The sequence below is a fragment of the Apteryx mantelli genome, chromosome 1, assembly GCF_036417845.1.
Source record: "Apteryx mantelli isolate bAptMan1 chromosome 1, bAptMan1.hap1, whole genome shotgun sequence".
Classification (NCBI taxonomy): Eukaryota; Metazoa; Chordata; class Aves; order Apterygiformes; family Apterygidae; genus Apteryx; species Apteryx mantelli.
Window position 1 is genome coordinate 149615330 of NC_089978.1, and position 19936 is coordinate 149635265.

General features: G+C 35.5%; 1 protein-coding gene across 12 annotated transcripts in view; it reads right to left on the reverse strand.

The window, feature by feature from the left end:
- Positions 1–19936, reverse strand: part of PLEKHA5 (pleckstrin homology domain containing A5) — a 178108-nt gene that overhangs the window by 49930 nt on the left and 108242 nt on the right. For all 12 annotated transcript variants that reach the window (XM_067306427.1, XM_067306442.1, XM_067306466.1 and 9 more), the window contains 5 exons: positions 16769–16873; positions 14310–14382; positions 9337–9437; positions 8263–8378; positions 329–796 (listed from right to left, as the gene is read on the reverse strand). In XM_067306427.1, the coding sequence (XP_067162528.1) occupies positions 329–796; positions 8263–8378; positions 9337–9437; positions 14310–14382; positions 16769–16873 (863 nt within the window). The remainder of the gene's footprint in view (positions 1–328; positions 797–8262; positions 8379–9336; positions 9438–14309; positions 14383–16768; positions 16874–19936) is intronic.

A 19936-nucleotide genomic window follows, 5' to 3' on the forward strand; every position in this document is an offset into this window, starting at 1 on the left:
TTTAGGAGGAAAAGGAATTTTATGACTGATGACCCCTTCACTCTGCTAGGATAGAGAAATTTTTAACATCTGAAAGGGGTTTCTGGCCAGTTTTATTTACTTAATAAAGAAGTTACTAACAAATTAAACTTTGTTAGTAATCAGTCAATGTTAATAAAATAAGAAACTTTAATGGATCTGATCTGTTCTGAATAGGCAATTCTTAGAGAGCAATGAATTATATATTTATGCGATATAGACCAATAAAATGTAAAGGAGCTAGCCAGGATGCAAGTGTAAGCACTGTTTAGTAGAAAGCCTAGCTACAAAATAATTACATAGTACTTACCCTCTTGTTTCCTCTTCTTGCCCTTTTCCTCTTTGTATTTTAATCCACTGTTCCAGCTGCAGCATTGAATTGGTTCTCTGCATGACTCGCTCCGACTCCATATGCGACTGAATTGCGTTGTGCTGACCTCCATCTCCCGTGTCTGCCAGGCCAACGCCAACAGCTTTATTTTCAGACCCGTTTAAATGAACTGGCCTGAAGTGTCCAGCCTGAACTGTGCTGGTGAGTAAGGTCCTGTATTCTGACCCCAAAAGATTTTGCTTTACGCTGTTAATTTTTGTTAATGGTTTGTCTTGCCCAACTTTCTGGAATCCATATTTTTCAGCCTCCAAAGCCTTCTTCTCTTCATTTTTGTTTACCTCTTTGTTTTTCTGGTTATTTTGTGTCTCTGGCTTAATTAGCACCCGGTGGTTTGAAATATTATTTGCCTCTTGAGGTGGTGTGTTTTCAGTGCTTAGCTTCTCTACTCTAGAAAGGAATATATGACAAGCTGTAACATCAACAAAACATGCATTAAAAAAAAAAAAGTGAATCCTTTTGTGTTTACAGGGTTGTTTCAGGGGTCACCGCCCAAGTATTTTAAACTAACATCTTGTCTTTGAGAGAAAAATCCAGGACACACTTTCACAATAATCAATGTCAGATTTTTTGTTATGCTTCTCTATTTCTTTGCTATTTTAAAAGTATAACATAAAAGAAATTTTTTAAGCTAGCTTCAAATTAACCCCTGTCAGTAAATGTGCACTAAACAAGAGGAAATAGAGACAGAGTCCAGAAAAGTGGATGTTCAGTTCCCAAAGGGCTGGATATTTAAACAGAAAATTCAGTGACTCTTCAAGAGTCAAAGCTTCCAGATGTCAACAGCCTGAAATTCAGACCATTTTTAAAACAGTCTTTAAAAATGGTAGCACATTATGTTGCTGAATAGCCTGTGATTCACAAAATTACCGCATTTAACATATAACGAGCTCCTTAAAACAAAACAAAAAACAAAAACCCACAACAACTTTTCATGGTCACTGGCATCAGTTAGGTTTCTCTGGTATGTTATCACTTTGGCTGCTCTACATTTTGCGGAAAATAACTGTGGCTTCCCTAATTTTACAGGGGAAAATAGCTGCTGACTAGGGGAACTGTGCCACAAAAATAATGACACATATTTAGAACAGATACTGTTGCACAGTACTTACACAAGTAGTCACTGTATGTAGTTCTATTAGCTACCTTCCTTTTGAAATTTCAAAATGTTAAGAAGCTGCACCTTTTTCAGCACTGGGACATGATCTGAACATCCAGTTCAGATGGTGATAGAAAAGTAAACAAAAATCCCTGAAATGTTTTGATCAACATGTTTGGGGTTATGAGGAAAAAAGAAAAGATAAAGTTTTTTAAAGATTACATGTGTATAAATCAAAACTAAGAACAAATCTAATGCAGTTTAAGGTGACGTCAAATTAAGCTTTCAAACTGTTTTGCATTTGTTTTGCAAATACATTATTTATCTTTATAATTGTGTCCAGTTCCAGTGCCTAGTCTATGCGTGCAAAAGGCCACCAGGTAAACAAATGACCAGGAGCACAAGAATGACCACTTCACTGAAAAATACTCTATTTCCAAGCAGAGCAACTGCATATGTAAAGGTATGCATTTTTGCTTACCCAGCCTTGAACGTGAGGCCTAAACATCCAACACATCTGCATTTCCCCAAGAAATTATTTAAGACATAAATTCCCAACAACTTAGTTATTTGGGACAGAACCCCAATAAATATGTAAAGGCCTGAAGACTGTAAGGTCTCCATAAAGTACTACCCATTGCTAATAAGTCTGGATACTTTTAACTGCATCTCCCATCACCACCCTACTCTGTTGCTAAGAGTTTGCTGTTATGAATCAAGAGCCTCCCGCTGACCTGACAAGTCCATCTCCTGCATCTGGTGTTTGAAGGAAGCTGCACTATTGCGAAAATATCTATCAGACACAGCAAAATAGCCACATTTGCTGCCTACACTAGGTCAGTTGGTACAAAGCACCCATACTGTGTGTGTCAATAGGGGAGTGATTTTTCTCCCCTGCCTCTTCCTGACATAGTTGTAACCTTAGCATGATGGTCCCAACGTACGCATGATACTTGACCACAAGATAAAAGTCTTCCAAAATTCACTCTGTTATTGTGAGTTGTTCAAAACAGCCCTTTTCCTCTAGCTTCTTCCATATTATTCCTGAGCTGCTGACATAAAAGTGCATATGCACATCAAATGAAGTGTACACAAAAACATTCAAATCACTAATCTAACGTGCATATCCTTGGTTACATGCATCAGCATTATTTTTTAAACACAGTATGGTTTTTCTTGTATGGTACTATTAAATACAGAGGTCAGATACATCAGATATATTCTGCCAAGAGAAAGGAGAGGGCAATATTTCTGCCCACAGTAATTTTTAGAGAAAAAAAACCCTTAATGTGGAGTGCATTTTTACTGGGGCTTTTGCCGGGAGGGAGAGAGGACACATGACAAGGCTGCTATCCTCACATCATCTTTTCCATCACTCCCAGGTATCAGCAAAGAAATACTATGCTAGTCTCCTACTGCACTTTAAAAGTGTGTTTTTTCAAGACTTTAAGAATGTTCCAAAGACCCAAGCATTTCTGCCTGGGTTACTTTTCAAAGGTACGCAAAAAATTGGCTCATCTCCTCCCTCTACTTCAAAACTGTACTACCCAGTGGTTTATCATACACTAAAGGAATTTTCCAAAGAAAGAAAAGTGGATAGAAAAACTAAATTTCTCACAATTGTCTACCAAAAAAAAGTGTTAAAAATTTCAGCTCCCAGTCAGCACTCTAGAGTTTAGAAATAAATAAGGACTACCTTGGAAACAATCCTGCACACAGGCTTTTATTTATTTTTTGTTTTTTTAATATGTACATCCCTTAAATAGTACCACCCTTATACAGCACTTTTTAAATAAGTGTTTCATGGCAGAGAAACTGTTGCCATTTTACAGATGGAGACACTGTGGTGCAGAGACGGAGAGTGGTTCCTCTAAGGACATTCATCAGCTAAGTGGCAAATTCAAGACTGAGCACAGTGTTCTATCCACAATATCATATTTCCCTCTGTAGATCTTAATTAAAAAACAAAAAACACACACACAGTTGTTTCTGCATGGGATCTCTATGCTTTATCACTAGTTACTCTGGTATGCTTTATACACAGCAGAGCCAAGCATTTATATTTGATGTTCTGTTTGATGCTGTAATGAGTGAATGACTGACACCCAGATTGATATAAATAGACTCCTGGGCTCTCCTTTAACTCCATGGATTAACTCTGTCAACTCAGTGTCAGCAAAAGATCTCACTCAACAGCAAAGGTTCCAAATGGGAAAGAATTATCAGAAACTAGTAAGTAAGTGTAAGAAATATAAAACCATGCTCTTGAGGACATCTTCACCAAGACTTGCACGGTATTTTAAAGATGAGAGAGAGAGAAGACAGAAAAGAAACAAACGTAGAACAAAGATGTGTTTCAGTACACATTGAATACCATTTATAGGTTTCAACAACAAACCAGGAAAAATACCTTTGGAACAGTAATAAAGGAAAATACTGTTTTCAACTGTTTAAAATATATAAATGATTTTTTTTTTTTAACATAATTAAGTATCAGACAGACATGAGAATTGTATCACTAGTGACATAACAAAGCCAGGTAGAGGCATGAGAAAAGAAAAACACATCTGTTCAAATACAGCAATGTTGGTAAAACCCTCACTGTGGATGTCATTATGCTGACAAGTGTTTTTAGAAACAAGAACAAGAAACAACTTCTCTGAAGCACACACAGCTGCCATTAAAAGGACAGAAAAATCATGCCCTTAAACATGGGGGAGTAGAGAAATCAGCCTGCATTCAGGGTAGAACTGATAAATCACAGTGTTGGTGGATATTAGCATCTATAAATACAAGCAAACAATCACTACACATAGATACAACTCCACTACAGCCTGTGGGGATACAACATGGAATGAATAAGATGCTTTGCTAATCTAGAGAGGTTGCCTGAGATCATACTTTGAGTGATAAGCTTAAGTAGTTCCTGACTGATTAAAGTATTCGGGTTTAATTATTTTGATAGATCCCCTCAGGACATTATTAAACCTGAAACTACTATCTAGGTAAAATAAAAATGCTTAGAAAGCAGTAATTATAGTTAAGTTCATGGGACAAAATATGGCATAGCTGTCCTTCCTTCAGTTATACATCAGAAGGGAGTTTTTCCACTGCAAGCTGCTAAGAATTCAAGATCAATTCTAAAAGAAATGGTTACATTTTTATTTTCTCATCTCAATCTCTCATTTCTGTATTATGTGGCTCTTTACATATGGAAAGTGAGAATATTTTATGAAAAACACTGCAAAAAAGCACTTAATGTTTTAAATATTTCTTTTATCTTTTTTCCTTCTAAGGAACTCTCATCCTCAGAAAAATGAAGATATAGATTCTGCCTCTGAAATTATTTAAACTTGAATCATGCAATTTGACAGACTGTTGGGTTTAGATTTTCAGAGTACCATTGGCACAGAAGTCTCTTAACTTCCAGATTTAAGGAACTATACTGTAAATAGTCTGATTTATCATTGGGCAATTCATATTAAAAAGCACATACAAGTCACTCAACATCAGTCTGCATAAATATTTAAGAGAGTAAATTCTCTTAAAAACACTAGCTATAGTATCTCAAATAATTGGTCTGTTGGAAAGCTGTATTCAATATTATATTAGAACCTCTAAAAAAATAGCATTGAGAAAAAAAGGCACCAGCTGAATTTGATTCATCCAAAACCATTTATCCTGAAAGCTACTCGCGTGCCAAACTTTAGGTTACTCAGAAATGAGGTAATACAATGCTTAATACTTAACAGATTTTTACAGGGAATAAAGAGTATTTCTTCTGGATAAGATCATATCCTGCTAAATGGTTCATTTTAAGGACTGGTATGATAGCCAAAAGATGGATTCTTTAGAAACAGATGTCTGAGGGATTTTTTCTTCATTATAGCTAATAGACACGAAAGTCTAAGAGACTCCACTGGTCTTGAAATGTATCTTCTCTCAAGTAATTATTTCAAGAATACTAAACTCTTCAAAGGGGCCAAGTTGTTTTTGTTTTGTTCTGCTTTTTGGGGGTTGGTTGGTTGGGGGTTTTTTGTCCTGAATTAAAACGATAGGTTCGTGCTATACAGTTGCTTTTCTTGTCTCTGACACTTGTTTTGACTGCTGGTAAGCCAGTTCAGCCTGATAATCAGGCAGAAAACGACTGATTTTTCTGCTAAGAGCTTTTGTACTAGTTTAGTGGGCTTCACCAAAGGGAGATATAAGCACCAGCACCAATGCAAGGCAGGTGGCAAGAGCGTGTAGGTGGACGAGGTGCTAGATAAGCTCAGTTATATAGAAAACCCTCACCTTTTGGCTACACGCTGTCAGATACCTGAAACAGTCAGAAGTCAGTCCTGGAATGGGCACTTCTGCTGAAAGAAGGAGTTGGCAACGCATAGCCAAGCATTTGGGGAGGCTGGGCTACCCCTAATGGCAACAGACTGCACTTTGGGCATGTTAAAAGCAATTGTGGAAGCGCGGCCTAGAAAGCAAGACTATCCTGCAAAGCTGGACCAAAAGTCAGTCAGAGCTTAGTAAATATCTTGATATCCTGTGAGGCAGCAAACGTGACCTTACTTCTATATTAATGAACCCAATGAAAGAGTGACTATTCACATTAAAATTTCATTTTGGATTGCTGCTTATGTTAAAATAAATATCACAATTATATAATATTTATTTATATATTCAAGCTTACTAAATACCTTCTATAGAACATTGTCTATTACATGAGAGACTATGAAGAGACTTACTAAGGAGGTTCGGTCAAAGAGAGATATTGTTTTACACTCTGATTTTTTTTCCTCCCTCACTATAAAGAAAACATGTCCTCTTCAAATGTTCAATCTTTACAGTACTGCACATACCCAATGATTCTTTTTAACCAATGAAGGTCCTTTCACTAGTTCAAAAAGATTCAGCATGACCCACTTAAATATCACTCCCCTAAGAAGCGCTTGTATAAATCACGATTAAACCAAATCAGACCCACTTAACTTTAAACAAAAATCATTTCTTCATCTGTAAGGTACCCTAGCTATTTACAATGCACTCACAGTGCAACCCAACATAGCTTTTTCAAAAGAAGTTTATTATTGACTAGCCTAGATGAGAGTTTTATTCTGTTAAGGTAACCTCATTATTTTAAGTGTAATCTCTTTTAAAAGTTCTCCATGGAGAAATTAAAGTGAAACTGGTACGGAAGTATCTATTTGTGCTCTATCTCACTCTCTGCTCATCCTTTCCCCACATCATGTGTTGTTCCCTAAAACAAGAAGAGGGTTACTGGAGATTAAGAACATCTTGTCTTCATATGAAACCATACCTAATCATATCCAACTTTATGATGGAAATTGGGCCTACCACTCATCCTTTCTACAAGCTGAAATCTTTTATTTATTTTCAGGATTCTTTTTAGGGGGAAAAACAAACAAACACGTCAAATGACAGCTTGAAGGACATGCTTTTTATTTTCCCAAAGTACAGAGAACATTGTTTTTTCTATTAATCTATTTCAGTGTGCTGTCCGATGCAAAGAATGAAATACTTCATGTACTATTATATATACATGTATATATATACACACACACACACAGAGCAGGGTATTAGAATAGAAAGCTAAGATTTCAACTTTTTGTTTAAGATTAGTTACTAAAAGGGTGCACAGATACAAATTTAGAAGTGTTGCTAGTTTTAGCGTTATCCTTCTGAATGTTATGCACATTGGCATAAGTAAAGATTACATTATGTTTGACTGAAAACTCACAAAAATATTAAAACATGTAAGGTGAATATGTCTAATCATTCTGCGGTCCATTTTATACTTCTGGCAGCACCATACCAGAACACAGGATGCAGAAATGCCAGAAACAAGTTAACAGAAATGACTTGCACTGGAAAAAGATTCCTTGTATTTTAAACAAGTTTCATGTGTTCACCTTTCTGCAAAAACTGTACCTCTTCCTTCTTTGGTACCTGTTTTTACTTGAAATTTCTCACCATTGCTGCCATCATTTAGCACCAGTGTAGCAAGAACTAAGAGAGTGCAAAAGCAGAACAATAAACAGCAGCCATCAGCACTAATTTCTGTGCCATCAGAAGTGAGGAGCTTTAAATTTTCAACTGATAAGGTTCCTACCATAGATACTATGGAGCTGAACCAAGGGTTCCACATTCAGAGGAAAAAAAAAAAATGTACTCGTTAAACCACATCAGGTAATATTCAGCTTCTGAAAACACAGGGCTTCCAGTGATAACTTCCTTTTCTTTGCCAAAACATACACACATAAAAGATAAGGTTCTAGATCACCTAAGTGTCAATTGTTAAGCAGTCCTTAGAAGGTGCAACTGTTCAATTAAATTAGCCAGAATCTGTGGCTGTGACTTTGGCACCTAAAACAGGCGTAAGCCAAAGACTACCAGGAGTTAAACTGCTATTGCTGTTCAGTCAGAGGGGTAGAGGAGGTCAACATGCTCCAGGTAGTACTTACCATTTCACTTCTTTGGATGCCACTGGCTAAATGAACTAGTCAGTTTTACTTATTCTAACCCCTTACTCTTAATACATCTGTAGTCAAAACAGAACTTAGATTATTTTTACTAGTCCAAAGTTTTATCCTGTACTGTTAAATTAGCAGGGGTCCTTAAATGTAAGAAGGAATTACTCCAGCGGATTTACATTCTATTTTAAGGCATACCCTTTCATTCAAATAAATCAAATCAAATATGAGAAAGAAATACATTGTTCCACTGGTTTGCCAATCCATATTACCTTTTCACAGGCTCTGTCTGCACAAGTGCTGCATCTGTCATGGCTTTCATCCACAACTCCATTTCCTTCCCTGTATCTGTGCAGAAATAATAGGTCCTCATGTTTGGATGAGCTGCCTGATTGGAAATGACATGGTCATAGCAATAAAAATATAAGATTCTGTAAAAGAAAAGAGGCAAATAATGTTACTATTTGTTCTATTTTTTTATTTAATAAGATTTCTGAATATAATATTATCATAAAAAATATTGGAAGAAGTATTTCACAGTTATGTTCCTCTTTTAATGCATTCTCATTTACAAAGTAATTGCTTAAAATTTTCAATCATAGCTGCTTCTTCATTAATATACACGATTAAGAGTCCTTGCATTTCTTTGAATTATTTAAAAAAATCTTGATTATTCATTAATATAAGTGAACATAAATGAACATAAATAACATGCTTTGGTAAAGATTTTCACAGTCTGAATGACACAGTAAGTTTTAATTTGTACTTACCACTGTAAATAAATGATGTGCAGCTTAGCAGGCATTAAGAATAGCCAAAAGCAGCTCATAAAGCAAACAAACAAACAAAAAAAGGTCAGGAGAGAATATGTAGTAGATTGATTCATAACACCTGATTTATAACATGGTTAAAAATTAGCTGTGAAACATCCTAACAATGATTCATGAAATATTGTGATTTACGTGACAAAAATATCATATTTTATTTATATATAAAGATAACTGGTATCTAAATAACTACATACCCTTCATTAGTGACATAAATCTAGCTGTGGATGCATTTCACAATTCCAAAACACCAAATACTATTTAAGGCTCACGAACTACAAATAAAAGGCTAATAATAAACAATATTACAATATCCACCCTTTTTCTTATTCTAATAATGATGCTTGTATTTACATCAGACTAAATACTTGAATCCTTTGCTACAGTATTATGCAAAAATCAACTTCAGAAGTTGTTTGTCAACCCTATTTTGCATAATAACTCAGTAAAACAAGTTCTGATCACTAGGCTATTGTACTTTCAGATATAAAATTAAACTGAAAAATTGGATTCCCTCACCTTAAAAGCATATTTGCGGTTAATATGGTCCTCAGGAGAAAGAACGGATATCTGAAAACTGGGTAGAAGTATGCTACCCAATATTCCTTCTTCTTTCTCATCTATAAATACATAATCTTTGATTAGAGAAACAAAGTATTTTGATAGATGAAATACCCATTCAGACACTTTTACCTGAAAACCTGTATTTAACAAAACATGAAGAGTATCCAAAATTGTTTGCTTATTTATTTATTTATTTTTTACATGACACAAGAGAAGAATAGAGTGAGTTTACCTTAGAAGAAAATGCATTACAGAATCACCAAGCCAGACCGATATGTTAGGCAGGTACCTGCGTAGAGCCAGGGATGAGCGTGGTCAGCGTAGGGGTCATGCCACCCCTCCCTGCCACCACAGGCCACAGAAACCACGGCACACATGGGAGAGCAAGGGAGGGTGGAACAGTGTGAAAGCCTGTGAGCAGCACACACTCATGTATATTGTGCAGTGGGCTGAGAGGGAGGTCAGGAGAAGAGTTTACCACATCATTAGCCCATCCGCTTTGATAAATCCATCAATGACAGCAGATACTGCGAGGGAATTTGATTCTGCCATCTCCAGAGCCTTTTCTGGAAGTGGTTCACACTAGTCAGACCTGTATTTCTTGCTAGGAAACCACAGGAGATCTACCAGTCAGAGGAAGCATTTCTAAACGTTTCCTCTGGGAACCACAATAAATATTTTACTAAACAAATACAAGAATTCTCCTCTGAAGCCTCATACTAAATTCAGTTACTGCTGTGGAAAAATCAGATTTTAATCCAACTTCAACTGCATTTCTTAAAATAAATAACTATGGAGTCACTGATATTTCTGAATGCAGAATGGAGATATTTTGACTAATGGAGAAAAATAAAAGTTGAGAAACTTGCAGAAGACACATATGATATGAATACTGAATACGCTGATACTGGTTGCATCAATACAAAAAGGTGCCCTCCACTGGCATCCATTTGGTCATAAGAGTCAATTCTTCTCAAACACTTTATGCAGCCGATATAGTAAACTGGATATGAAGAAGTGTTTCATTACTGTTCAAATATATATTTCTAACAAAATAAACCATTTTCTATATATTATACTTTAGGATTAAGTTTTTCTTTGTTTTATGAAGTAAATAGGAATACATTCATCAAAAAGGACTTTAAGCAGGGGACATTTTTGGTTCTTATCTGCCCTAATTTATCATATGTTTAAATTTACTTGATTTTGCTTAAGGTTACCAATATTTAAAATATCAATACAAAAAAAAAAAGGATCAATAGTTAGTTATATTCAAATACTGTAAGTTCTGTCTAAATCTAATGAGTTCACACTTTCCTGTTGGCCAGAAACCCGTGAAAAGGACCTAAAGCCAAAGCCATTCCCACACCTGCAACCTACTAAGCCTAGTGAAATCTAGGTGACCTGAATATGGCCATCTTCAACCTTTTCCTGAGATGGACAAGTATTAAAAAAACAAACAAACAAAAACAAACAAACAAAAAAACCACCACTCAAAGTGCCCATGATGTAAAAGTTTATGCGAGCTGTCTTACAGAATCCACTACCTTATGGAAATCACCATGAATAGCTTCACCTATAGTTTTTCCATGGATCAGTGCTTATCTGCAGATGACTTCAAAACTAGGAAGATGGGTCAAGCTTCTAATTCAGTGACAAGAACAATACCTGCTATCTTTTGTCTAGTCAGTAAAAAATTACAAATACCTATGAGAGCAGAAGTATTTTAAAATACTGTTTCTAATTGCTGGCCTTGGAGACAATTTGCATATCCTTCCACTTGTTGATTGATGTCAGGCATATTAAGCCAAGAGTTGGTTTTAATTCCCTTTGACAACAGAGCACAGTCAATAATTACATTCCATTTGTGAGAATGTGTATATGTTCTAGATCATTTGCAACAAAAGTAGTATTTCCCCCAAAATTGTTTTACCTACAATTTTAGAATGATACATAAAAATAATAAATTAATATTTTAATTGGAAGTTACAACCAGCTTTTAAATCCAATTACGCTTTTAATAAGGGATAACTGGATGCAATTCACAAAGTCAATCTTAATTGTATTCCAAACACACAACTTCTATTCACAACCAATATTTTATGAGACTGCTCCAAACATTCTCTTAGTTCAAGATATTGCTCACAATAAATGACTATATCTATGTAATTAACATGAAAAATAGATACTCCAAAATTTCAAGCACAGAAAATTTATACTGCTACAGTTAAATAAACTACAGAAAAATACATATAAACGCCACAAAAAGACTATATCATATATGTGGATTTCCCTGGTTCTTGTTCAGACCACTGAATTCCAAAAAGCCACATTTTTTCATTGCAGTTATTTATGCAGGAAAAGCTCTTCTCAGCTATATTAGCATCACATGATATGCTAGATGTAAAAGTTATGCTTTCTAGGCTAGCTAGTTAACTGGAGAACTGTGAGTATGCAAGTATTCTGATTTAAAGGTAGCAAAGAAATGAAGGGGTTGGATTTAGTTTCAGGTACTCAACTGTCTACTAACAGGCATGCTTGAAACCACCTCTCCTCCCCCCTCCAATATTGACTCTGATAAACACAGCATTTTTTCCCCTGTCCCAGAATACATAACAAATTTGGGGTTTCTTACTTTATTTGGACTGCAGGTTTGGGAAACATCTTCCTCTCCTGCTAGATTACACTTTGCCCTGTTTGTTTCTGAGTAAGTCGCACTCACTAGCACCATATAAAAGCATTAAACATTTTCCATTGAGCAGCTGCATGTCTGGAGGACTTTGGGCTTTGTTAAAGGCATACTGCTACATTCCGCTTCCAGCTTTTTAAAATCTGTTTCCCATCAGATTAGCTTTTATCTACACATTGCATTGCCCCTGTACCCATCTTTACTTGTATGCAGTATATGAATAATACAGGAAGAAAATGGCAGATCTTTGTTCTAGTGCTAAGATCTTTTATTTGTTGCAACAATAACCATTTTGCATGAAAGCAGGAAGTCTTTTATATCCTTCAGTGAAAGAGATAAACAGTATGCTCTAAGCTCCGAAAAAATACAGTGAAATAATTTTTCTTTTTATCTATAAAATAGATTTAGGCATTAGCTGCTCTCACTGTGACACCAATTGTACAAGTTCAATAAGATTGAGTGACTTTTTTTAAACAATTAGGCAACCAGAAATAGTGCATCCTAGGAGTAAGTGCATTGCTCCCCCTTTTCAATATCTGAGCCAGACTGAATTAACCTAACACACAAACTTTAAAGCACAGGGTTTAGAATGCAGGCTTGTTATACTTCCATAGTCATTTCCAATACCTTTAAGACTTTAAGACTACTGCTATGCATCTGTTTAATTCCAATTTATCAGCTTTAACTACTTCCTAGTAAGAGAATGATAGCTAAACATTAAGTTTATCATGAACAATTAGACTATTCTGCTTGTATTTCAGCTTATTTGGCACACTTTAAAATACAGCACAGGAAAAATTAAGATTATGGAGCTGCCTGAATTTATTTTATTTTTGATGTTTGCTTTGTTTTTGTGAGATATTTCATGTGCAGTTCTTTGGGTCAGTTTAATCTGGTCTTAACACAACCATAATGCAGCATTTCCTTTGGAAGGGAAAGCTTAAAGACTTGCTTAAAATAAGAAAATCCTGCAAGAGAAACCACACAATATGAAACGACTACTTAACTAAATACAGTATAATTATAGCACAACCAATGTCTCCACGACTGAAATTACAGCCCAGGTTTGACTCAGCAGTGGTTTAGCCAACAACATCTACTTTTTCGGGTAAAGAATTAAATCCTAATGATTATATTCCAATGATTTGGAATTTATAAACTAATAAACAGTTACAAAGACAGAGCTTTTATGTTTCATGGCCTGATTTGTCTTGATTACCATAGAGACATGCTGTACTTTTAACAGAACAGCATTTTAATTTCATCAGTCACTGCTTGCAGCATTATCAGCATCAACACTACTTATACCAATTCAAATAACTCTCATCCCAAACTGAAACACTTTCTTACCCATATATCCCTCGTAAGGCTGCAGATGGCTTTTACTGTTCACTTCCACATGTTTTGCTCTTAGTCCTCATTAAACAATTACTACTGTACCACTTATTTCAGGATTGAGTGAATTTCCATATGCACAAATCCCATTTGTTTATCCTCTCAGGAGTACTGCAGTTAATAATCTGTCACAGTGAAGAGATCACTTTTCTAACATACAGATCTCCAGACTAGAATTAAAAGCAGCTACATTTCCCCATTAAGGTAAGTCTGATGTAGCTACATAAAAGTACTAGCAGATTTCTTTTTTTGTTCCAAATACAGCAGAGACATCTACTCATATGGAACTGGACAACATTTCACTTAACAAGTGCTCACGAACAGTTATATTCCCCAAAGGCACATATATCCTCTCTATCTGTCCAAAGTCAGAGTTTCAGTCCTCCTTCACTATCCCTTTCATATTCCCTTTTCAGTTACTTAATTTGCATGAGAAGTTAGATTTAACTTGGCCTATATACTTCATAACAGAAGTAGTGAAAAAACTACAACCCGGAATATGAATGTATTAAAGAGGTGGCTGTGATGAGATTCGCCCTTTGAGCATACCTGAAAGGCAGGAAGCAATTATGTGAAATCACTAACTAAGAAAGGAAGAGAAAAAGATATATATACCAGGCCAGGATATGGACAGCTACACCACTGTTTTATCCATCAAGTTAAGCAACAGCTTCTTTCACCCTCTATTCAAGTAGAGGGTCAAAATTTATTTTAAAAGACTTTAAATTATAATGAAAATAAAAATCTAAAGTTATATTAGGGCTCTTACAGACTTCATTTTAATGAAGTCTTCATTTTTTATGCTTCCCGTAAAATTAACAAACCTGTCCCGAATGAAGCTTACCTCTGTAATAGAAGAGACACAGATCCGAGAGCACAAACCACCGTTTCTTCCACAGCTTCATCCCAGTACTGTCCTGTATTAGTCAAAGTGATCAAATAAGAACTTTCAGGCTTTTAAGAGTAAACAGGTCATAAAGTAAACTGTGTACTACATAACGGTGGCATTGTGCTAGTTGTTCATTTTCCAGGCTAAGTGCTCATTTTAAGTATCTCTGATTTCTCATCACAGATCTGTTACTGAACACCAAGGTGATAATCCAGGAGGCCTGAAGTTAACATAATTTAAGAATTAAATGAGAGCCCATTATTTTAACAAGCTAGAGACTACATTTTACAGTAAATAGTAAAATTACATACACATTTTTAAAAGGAAATGAATAAGGTGAAACTTAAAAAAAAAAATCCTTCTTTGTTGCTTTCTGAGGAAACTGTCTGCTGAACTTCATCCTCTACTAGCACTCATATCTGAAACAAATTTCTTTCCCACATAAAGTTTATTCCTAAAGCAATTTCATTTTCTTTTATGTTTATAACCAATTTGCACTGCACAGCTCAGAATGAAGGACTGCCACCACTACTGCAGTGTAAATAAGCTGAAGCACTGCAGCGTGCACATCCTGGTAGAATTAGATTTAATAAATATGTTAATCTGTTCCGAGAAGAAAGGTATGTGTGAATTATCAATATTCTTGTAGTGAATAGGTTTTTGTGACAACCAAGAAGAGAGATTCTATAATGAAATTTGGAGCTTTGCATATGCTCAACTAAAAGTATTTTTTTCTTTTTTTCTTTTTTCTTTTGAGAAAAGTCAGCATAATTTTTAGCCTCTTATTTCAAGCCCTGCTCTTCTTGGGGTGGGGCAAGGAGCTGAAAGAGGGAGAATAAAGGGGAAAGCAAACATTAGATAGGAAAAAGTATTCAGAAAAAGCTAAAAAAAAAAAACAAAAAAAAAACCTTTGCTGCCAAAGTTTTCATAAATAGGATAACTGGGCACTTTATAGCACCTTACTTCTGAGGACTTCAAAGTCATTTAACAAACACTAATGAAGTCTGGAAGTACTGTCTATAGCAGTCAACTCCTATTTCACAGCTGGAAAGGCAGACACAAAGCAGGGAACTGGCTTCCTCACCTCCCTGCCACGGTCACTAACTCAGCAGCGGATCAGAACGCAGCACCCCTGGCCCCAAGGACACTGGTCACAAAAATCAATCTCAGGATTTGAAAATACTCCAAATTCTTCATTATAAAGAGTTATCTCAATCCCTTAGACAGACTTTTTAGGGAAACTGTTGGGTAACACTGCATTTATCCTGTCATTCAAAATATCAACAGGTTGCTGCATGGCCAACTGGAAAATTGCGCAGGCAATGAGACACTCAAGGAATGTCTTTTCTGCCTTGTTTAGACATAGCAGATAGAGGCACACAGAGGGATGACATGGTTCCCATATTTTAAATTCTTTCCTACTTTAAAGTAAATCCTTTCTGTACCAGTGTATTTGCAAATCATTGTTTCCTCTTGACTGTGATAACGTTATAACAACTTCTCAGTAAACACCTTCAGAAAAAAAGTTGATTCTGGGCTCAAAATTGGTAGAAAAACTACAGAAGGATGGCATTACATGCAATGAGATAGCACATCCTGAGACAAAAAAACAATGTTATTTTACTTTCAAAGAGAAACCTGCACAGACTTTCACTGTACATTTCTGAAGGCCTGTAGATTTCTGAGGGTAATACTGATTGGCAAAACTCTTGAGTAAGTTGACTTTCAGTTACTACTACAACATGAAAATATACAGCATTCATTTCTTACGAAAAAACAATCAAGCATCATAGCATTTAAATCATTTTACATATAAACTGTACCCAATGGTATACATCTTAAAATATATGTTTTTATTAGTAAAATAACATACTTGTACACTAAAACAGACTTTTTAATATTAACATAGTATACAATTTTTTAGAAAAGTAACATTTTTCAATTAATTTATACGCTGAATATGCATTCTGAATATTTCTCTATTAGTTTGACATAAACCAAGAGACATACATAATAGCAAGAATCTTTAGAGCATTCCACTAAGTTGCTTCAGCTCCATAATTGTAGCTTTCCACACATGAAATTCACTGCAAAGCATCTCAGAATAAAAAGTGAGATCATCATAGTGAGGAATTCATCATTTTACCACCAGTATCTGTCTAGATTTTTCAAGCCCTTTGTGTATTTTGGAGAGAAACAGATAAAATACACCAGTATTCTGTAGTTGTCTGATGTCATTACTCATCAGAATGTTATCCAATAAGTAGCTAATTATAATTAATTAAAAAAACCATGCATCAGGTCCTCCCGATTTATAGCTTTGCTCTAGTATTCCTGCCATTATATTTTACACAAATGACTGTTTTTCATACATTAGACACCTTACAAAAGAAAAGGAAGGGGGTGGGGAGTACCTGCTTGTAGAGCCAGCCACGCCTAACAACAGGTGCATTAGGATTCCTCTTTATTGAGTTTGATCTCTTTCCAAAATTATGAACCTTCTTTGAAGATCGTGATGTCTAAATTAAATTGAACAGGTTAAAGAAAACCACATCAATACCTGTTGACTTTAGAAAAATCATAATGCATTTTCTTTTCTTTACGATTTTTCCCTTATGTGTGCCCCTCTGGAGGTTTGCAGAACATGAACCTTATTCCTTTTTTAGATAAATAATTATTACAATGGCTCTGCTGACTTCAGCATTTCTTTCTTTTTCCTCTGTAGGAAATTTAAAGACAACTCCCAAGACACGTACTTAAAAAGTTTTTTTTTTTTTTTTTTAGCAAGAAGAAAAAAATATGTATATATCTGACTTTCTTATAAAGCAGGTAGAAAGTCTACCAAGCTGTAAAGAGAGAACTAAAACTAATAGAGTTAATATTAATAATGGAAAAAAAAATTCATCATTTGGGCAAGAAAATTCTACTCTTTCCTGCTTGCATCAAAGCCCTGCTTGCAAATGTGCTCAGATTTCCACAAGGTGTAATTCCAAGAGTTCTCACTGGGTCTCCCCCCTTTCATAATATATACCATAATTTTTTTATTCTCTCTCTTTCTCCTCAAGACCCTTTCCCTCTATAATCTCTTGGTTTGTTTGAATATTGATTATTTTACCGGCTTGCTCTAGGACCTACTTTGAAGTCTTTTGCCCTGTAACTCCAATGCTTTTTTCTGCTGTTGATTGTACCTTTCACATCCTTATAGCTATGCAATGATCAGAGATGGTTAAGAGAAACAGGATAAATAACCTATCTTAGATTTCATTCCTCTTCCACATCAGAAATCAAAAGAAATGGGAAGAGGCACAAAGAAAGCTACAGTGCTTTGCCATTCACACTTCATTCTTTTCTGTTTACATTTAGAAAGTTTGTCCTGCGGTTAAAATAGCTAAACATTTACTTTTGTTTTAAATTCTGTAAAAATTGGTGACTCAGGGGCCAAGCAATGTGGCATTGACAATATCCCATTCTGCAAAAGTAAAGTTCAAAATAAGTTTTTCAAGCTGCGTTCTTGGCTCTGCTCCAAATCCACCACTTTAATTTAGACAATATAACCTTGTGCTTCAGCTTCTCCCTCCCTACCGCTCAGGCATTTAACTAATGATAAGGTTATGCAAAGTTCCTAAATGAGATCCTCAAATAGGAAGGCTAAACAAATATGCTCCCTATCAGTTTTTGTTGCAAATTAGGGTGCAGGGATTCTCTGTGGAAATTTTCTCGACATTCACCACAACACTGAGCTGTGTTTTTTACACATGCTTCAGAGAACTCCATAGTGGATTAAAAATTCTAAATTGAAAACTGAATTCAAAATGATGGGCAGCTTTTGCCAGTAATACCACTCCATTCATTGAAAAATACGAAATAGCTTAGTCTAAAAAGAATAACGTTACAAAAACTTTCATGGTGTCGTAGATTTAAGACAAACGTATAAAGTAAAACAAGGTTGTTTTGTCTTTCTTTTTTAAAGAATCGGGTGGGGATATAAAAGAATAGGGTTTTTTTTAATTCACTTGGAGATACAGAAATTTGACCGAACTCAGTCTGGAAAACAAAATGGAGCAAGCAATTGAAAAAATAATTCAAAATAGAAGTTCAAGTCTTTAGCATTTTCATCTGGAAAATCCTATCATTGCATAATGGATGAAGGTTTGTAAGATGCCAAGACATATTAACAGAATTGATAGCTCTATAGCAACATTCCAAAATTTGGATGGCTCAAATTATGAAGCTGTAAAAAAGAATACACAGAGAACCTGTAACAATCTGGAGCACAGAGGATTAACTCTATATCCAACTCTGTTAACTTGCAGTGGCGCATCACACAGGAGCTGCCTCAAGACATGCATGAGCAATTTATAGCACTCACACCTGCTCTATGATTTGGTACTAAAGGTTCAAAAACCTCTCAGGAGTGTTCCAGATCTCCTGAGTTTGTAAAACAGTTAACCTATTAGGGATGCTTCTGAAAACACAAACCACCTTAATACTACTAGTATCAAGTCGGCTAACAAATTCAAGTCATTTAAATAGACTTCTCTTCAGCAGGTCTGATAACAAACCAGATTGTCTCCAATTTCACTGAGCTCAGAACAGATTTTAAAGGGTTAATTATACATCTTACCAACTATGAATACAAACTTCCATTAATTGAACAGAGCATCACAAGTGTTTTCTAATTTTAGTTATTAGAGAGAACACTCTAGATGACTCATGCCATTATTTTACCACACTCTGCATAAAAAGAGTATCTGTTCACAAGCAGTTCTGAGCCTCAGGACAGTAAGTATTTTAGGATATTGAAATATCAGAGGAGTATATATAAACTAATTATCACCCCTCAAACTTGTAAAATCATATCCTCCTCTTTCCCTCCTCTCATTAAGCCTGGGATCCCCTGGTCATCTTATGCTCCCTCACATGCACATATCTAATACATCTCAAACTGAGGAAACAGGAAAAAAGGAAAGAAGGAAAAATGAAGGGGTTCAAATTTTTTCCACCCTACAGCACTAAAAATACAGTCCACAGGACATATTGCACAGCTCTGGCTTCTGAAGAAGGCAAAGAAAGTCATATCTGCTACATCTGGCCCCTGTTCTGAGGAAAGGTCCCAGCTGCTGTGATGTCTCTGAAAGCTGAGCCTATGGGACCCAGAGCAGTTCAAGTACTGAGAAAGAAAATACAAAACCTAGCCACTGATATCCACACTTACCCCTACCTGGAGAAAACAAAGGCTAGCAGGGTTTTGAACTCTGGGCAACAGATCAGTTTGCATCTGGGGCTGCACACTCAATTACTCTGTAAGCTGCTCTCCACCTAGCTGGTAGGTGACACAGAATTTACCAAAGCCTCTTCCCCAGTTTCAGAAGTACCAAATTTATCTATTAAATGATCTTTGATTAACACAAAAATAGATGAACACAGAAGTTACTATTTCTATACTTTGAAAGCAAGGCTTGAGAATCTTACTAATAGAAAATTCTCTGCATATGAAGTCAAAAAGAAGAGAATCTAAGATTTTTCTCATATTCAACTTAGATTTAAAAATGTGTTTCTAGTCTTTAAGGCTTAGATTTTCT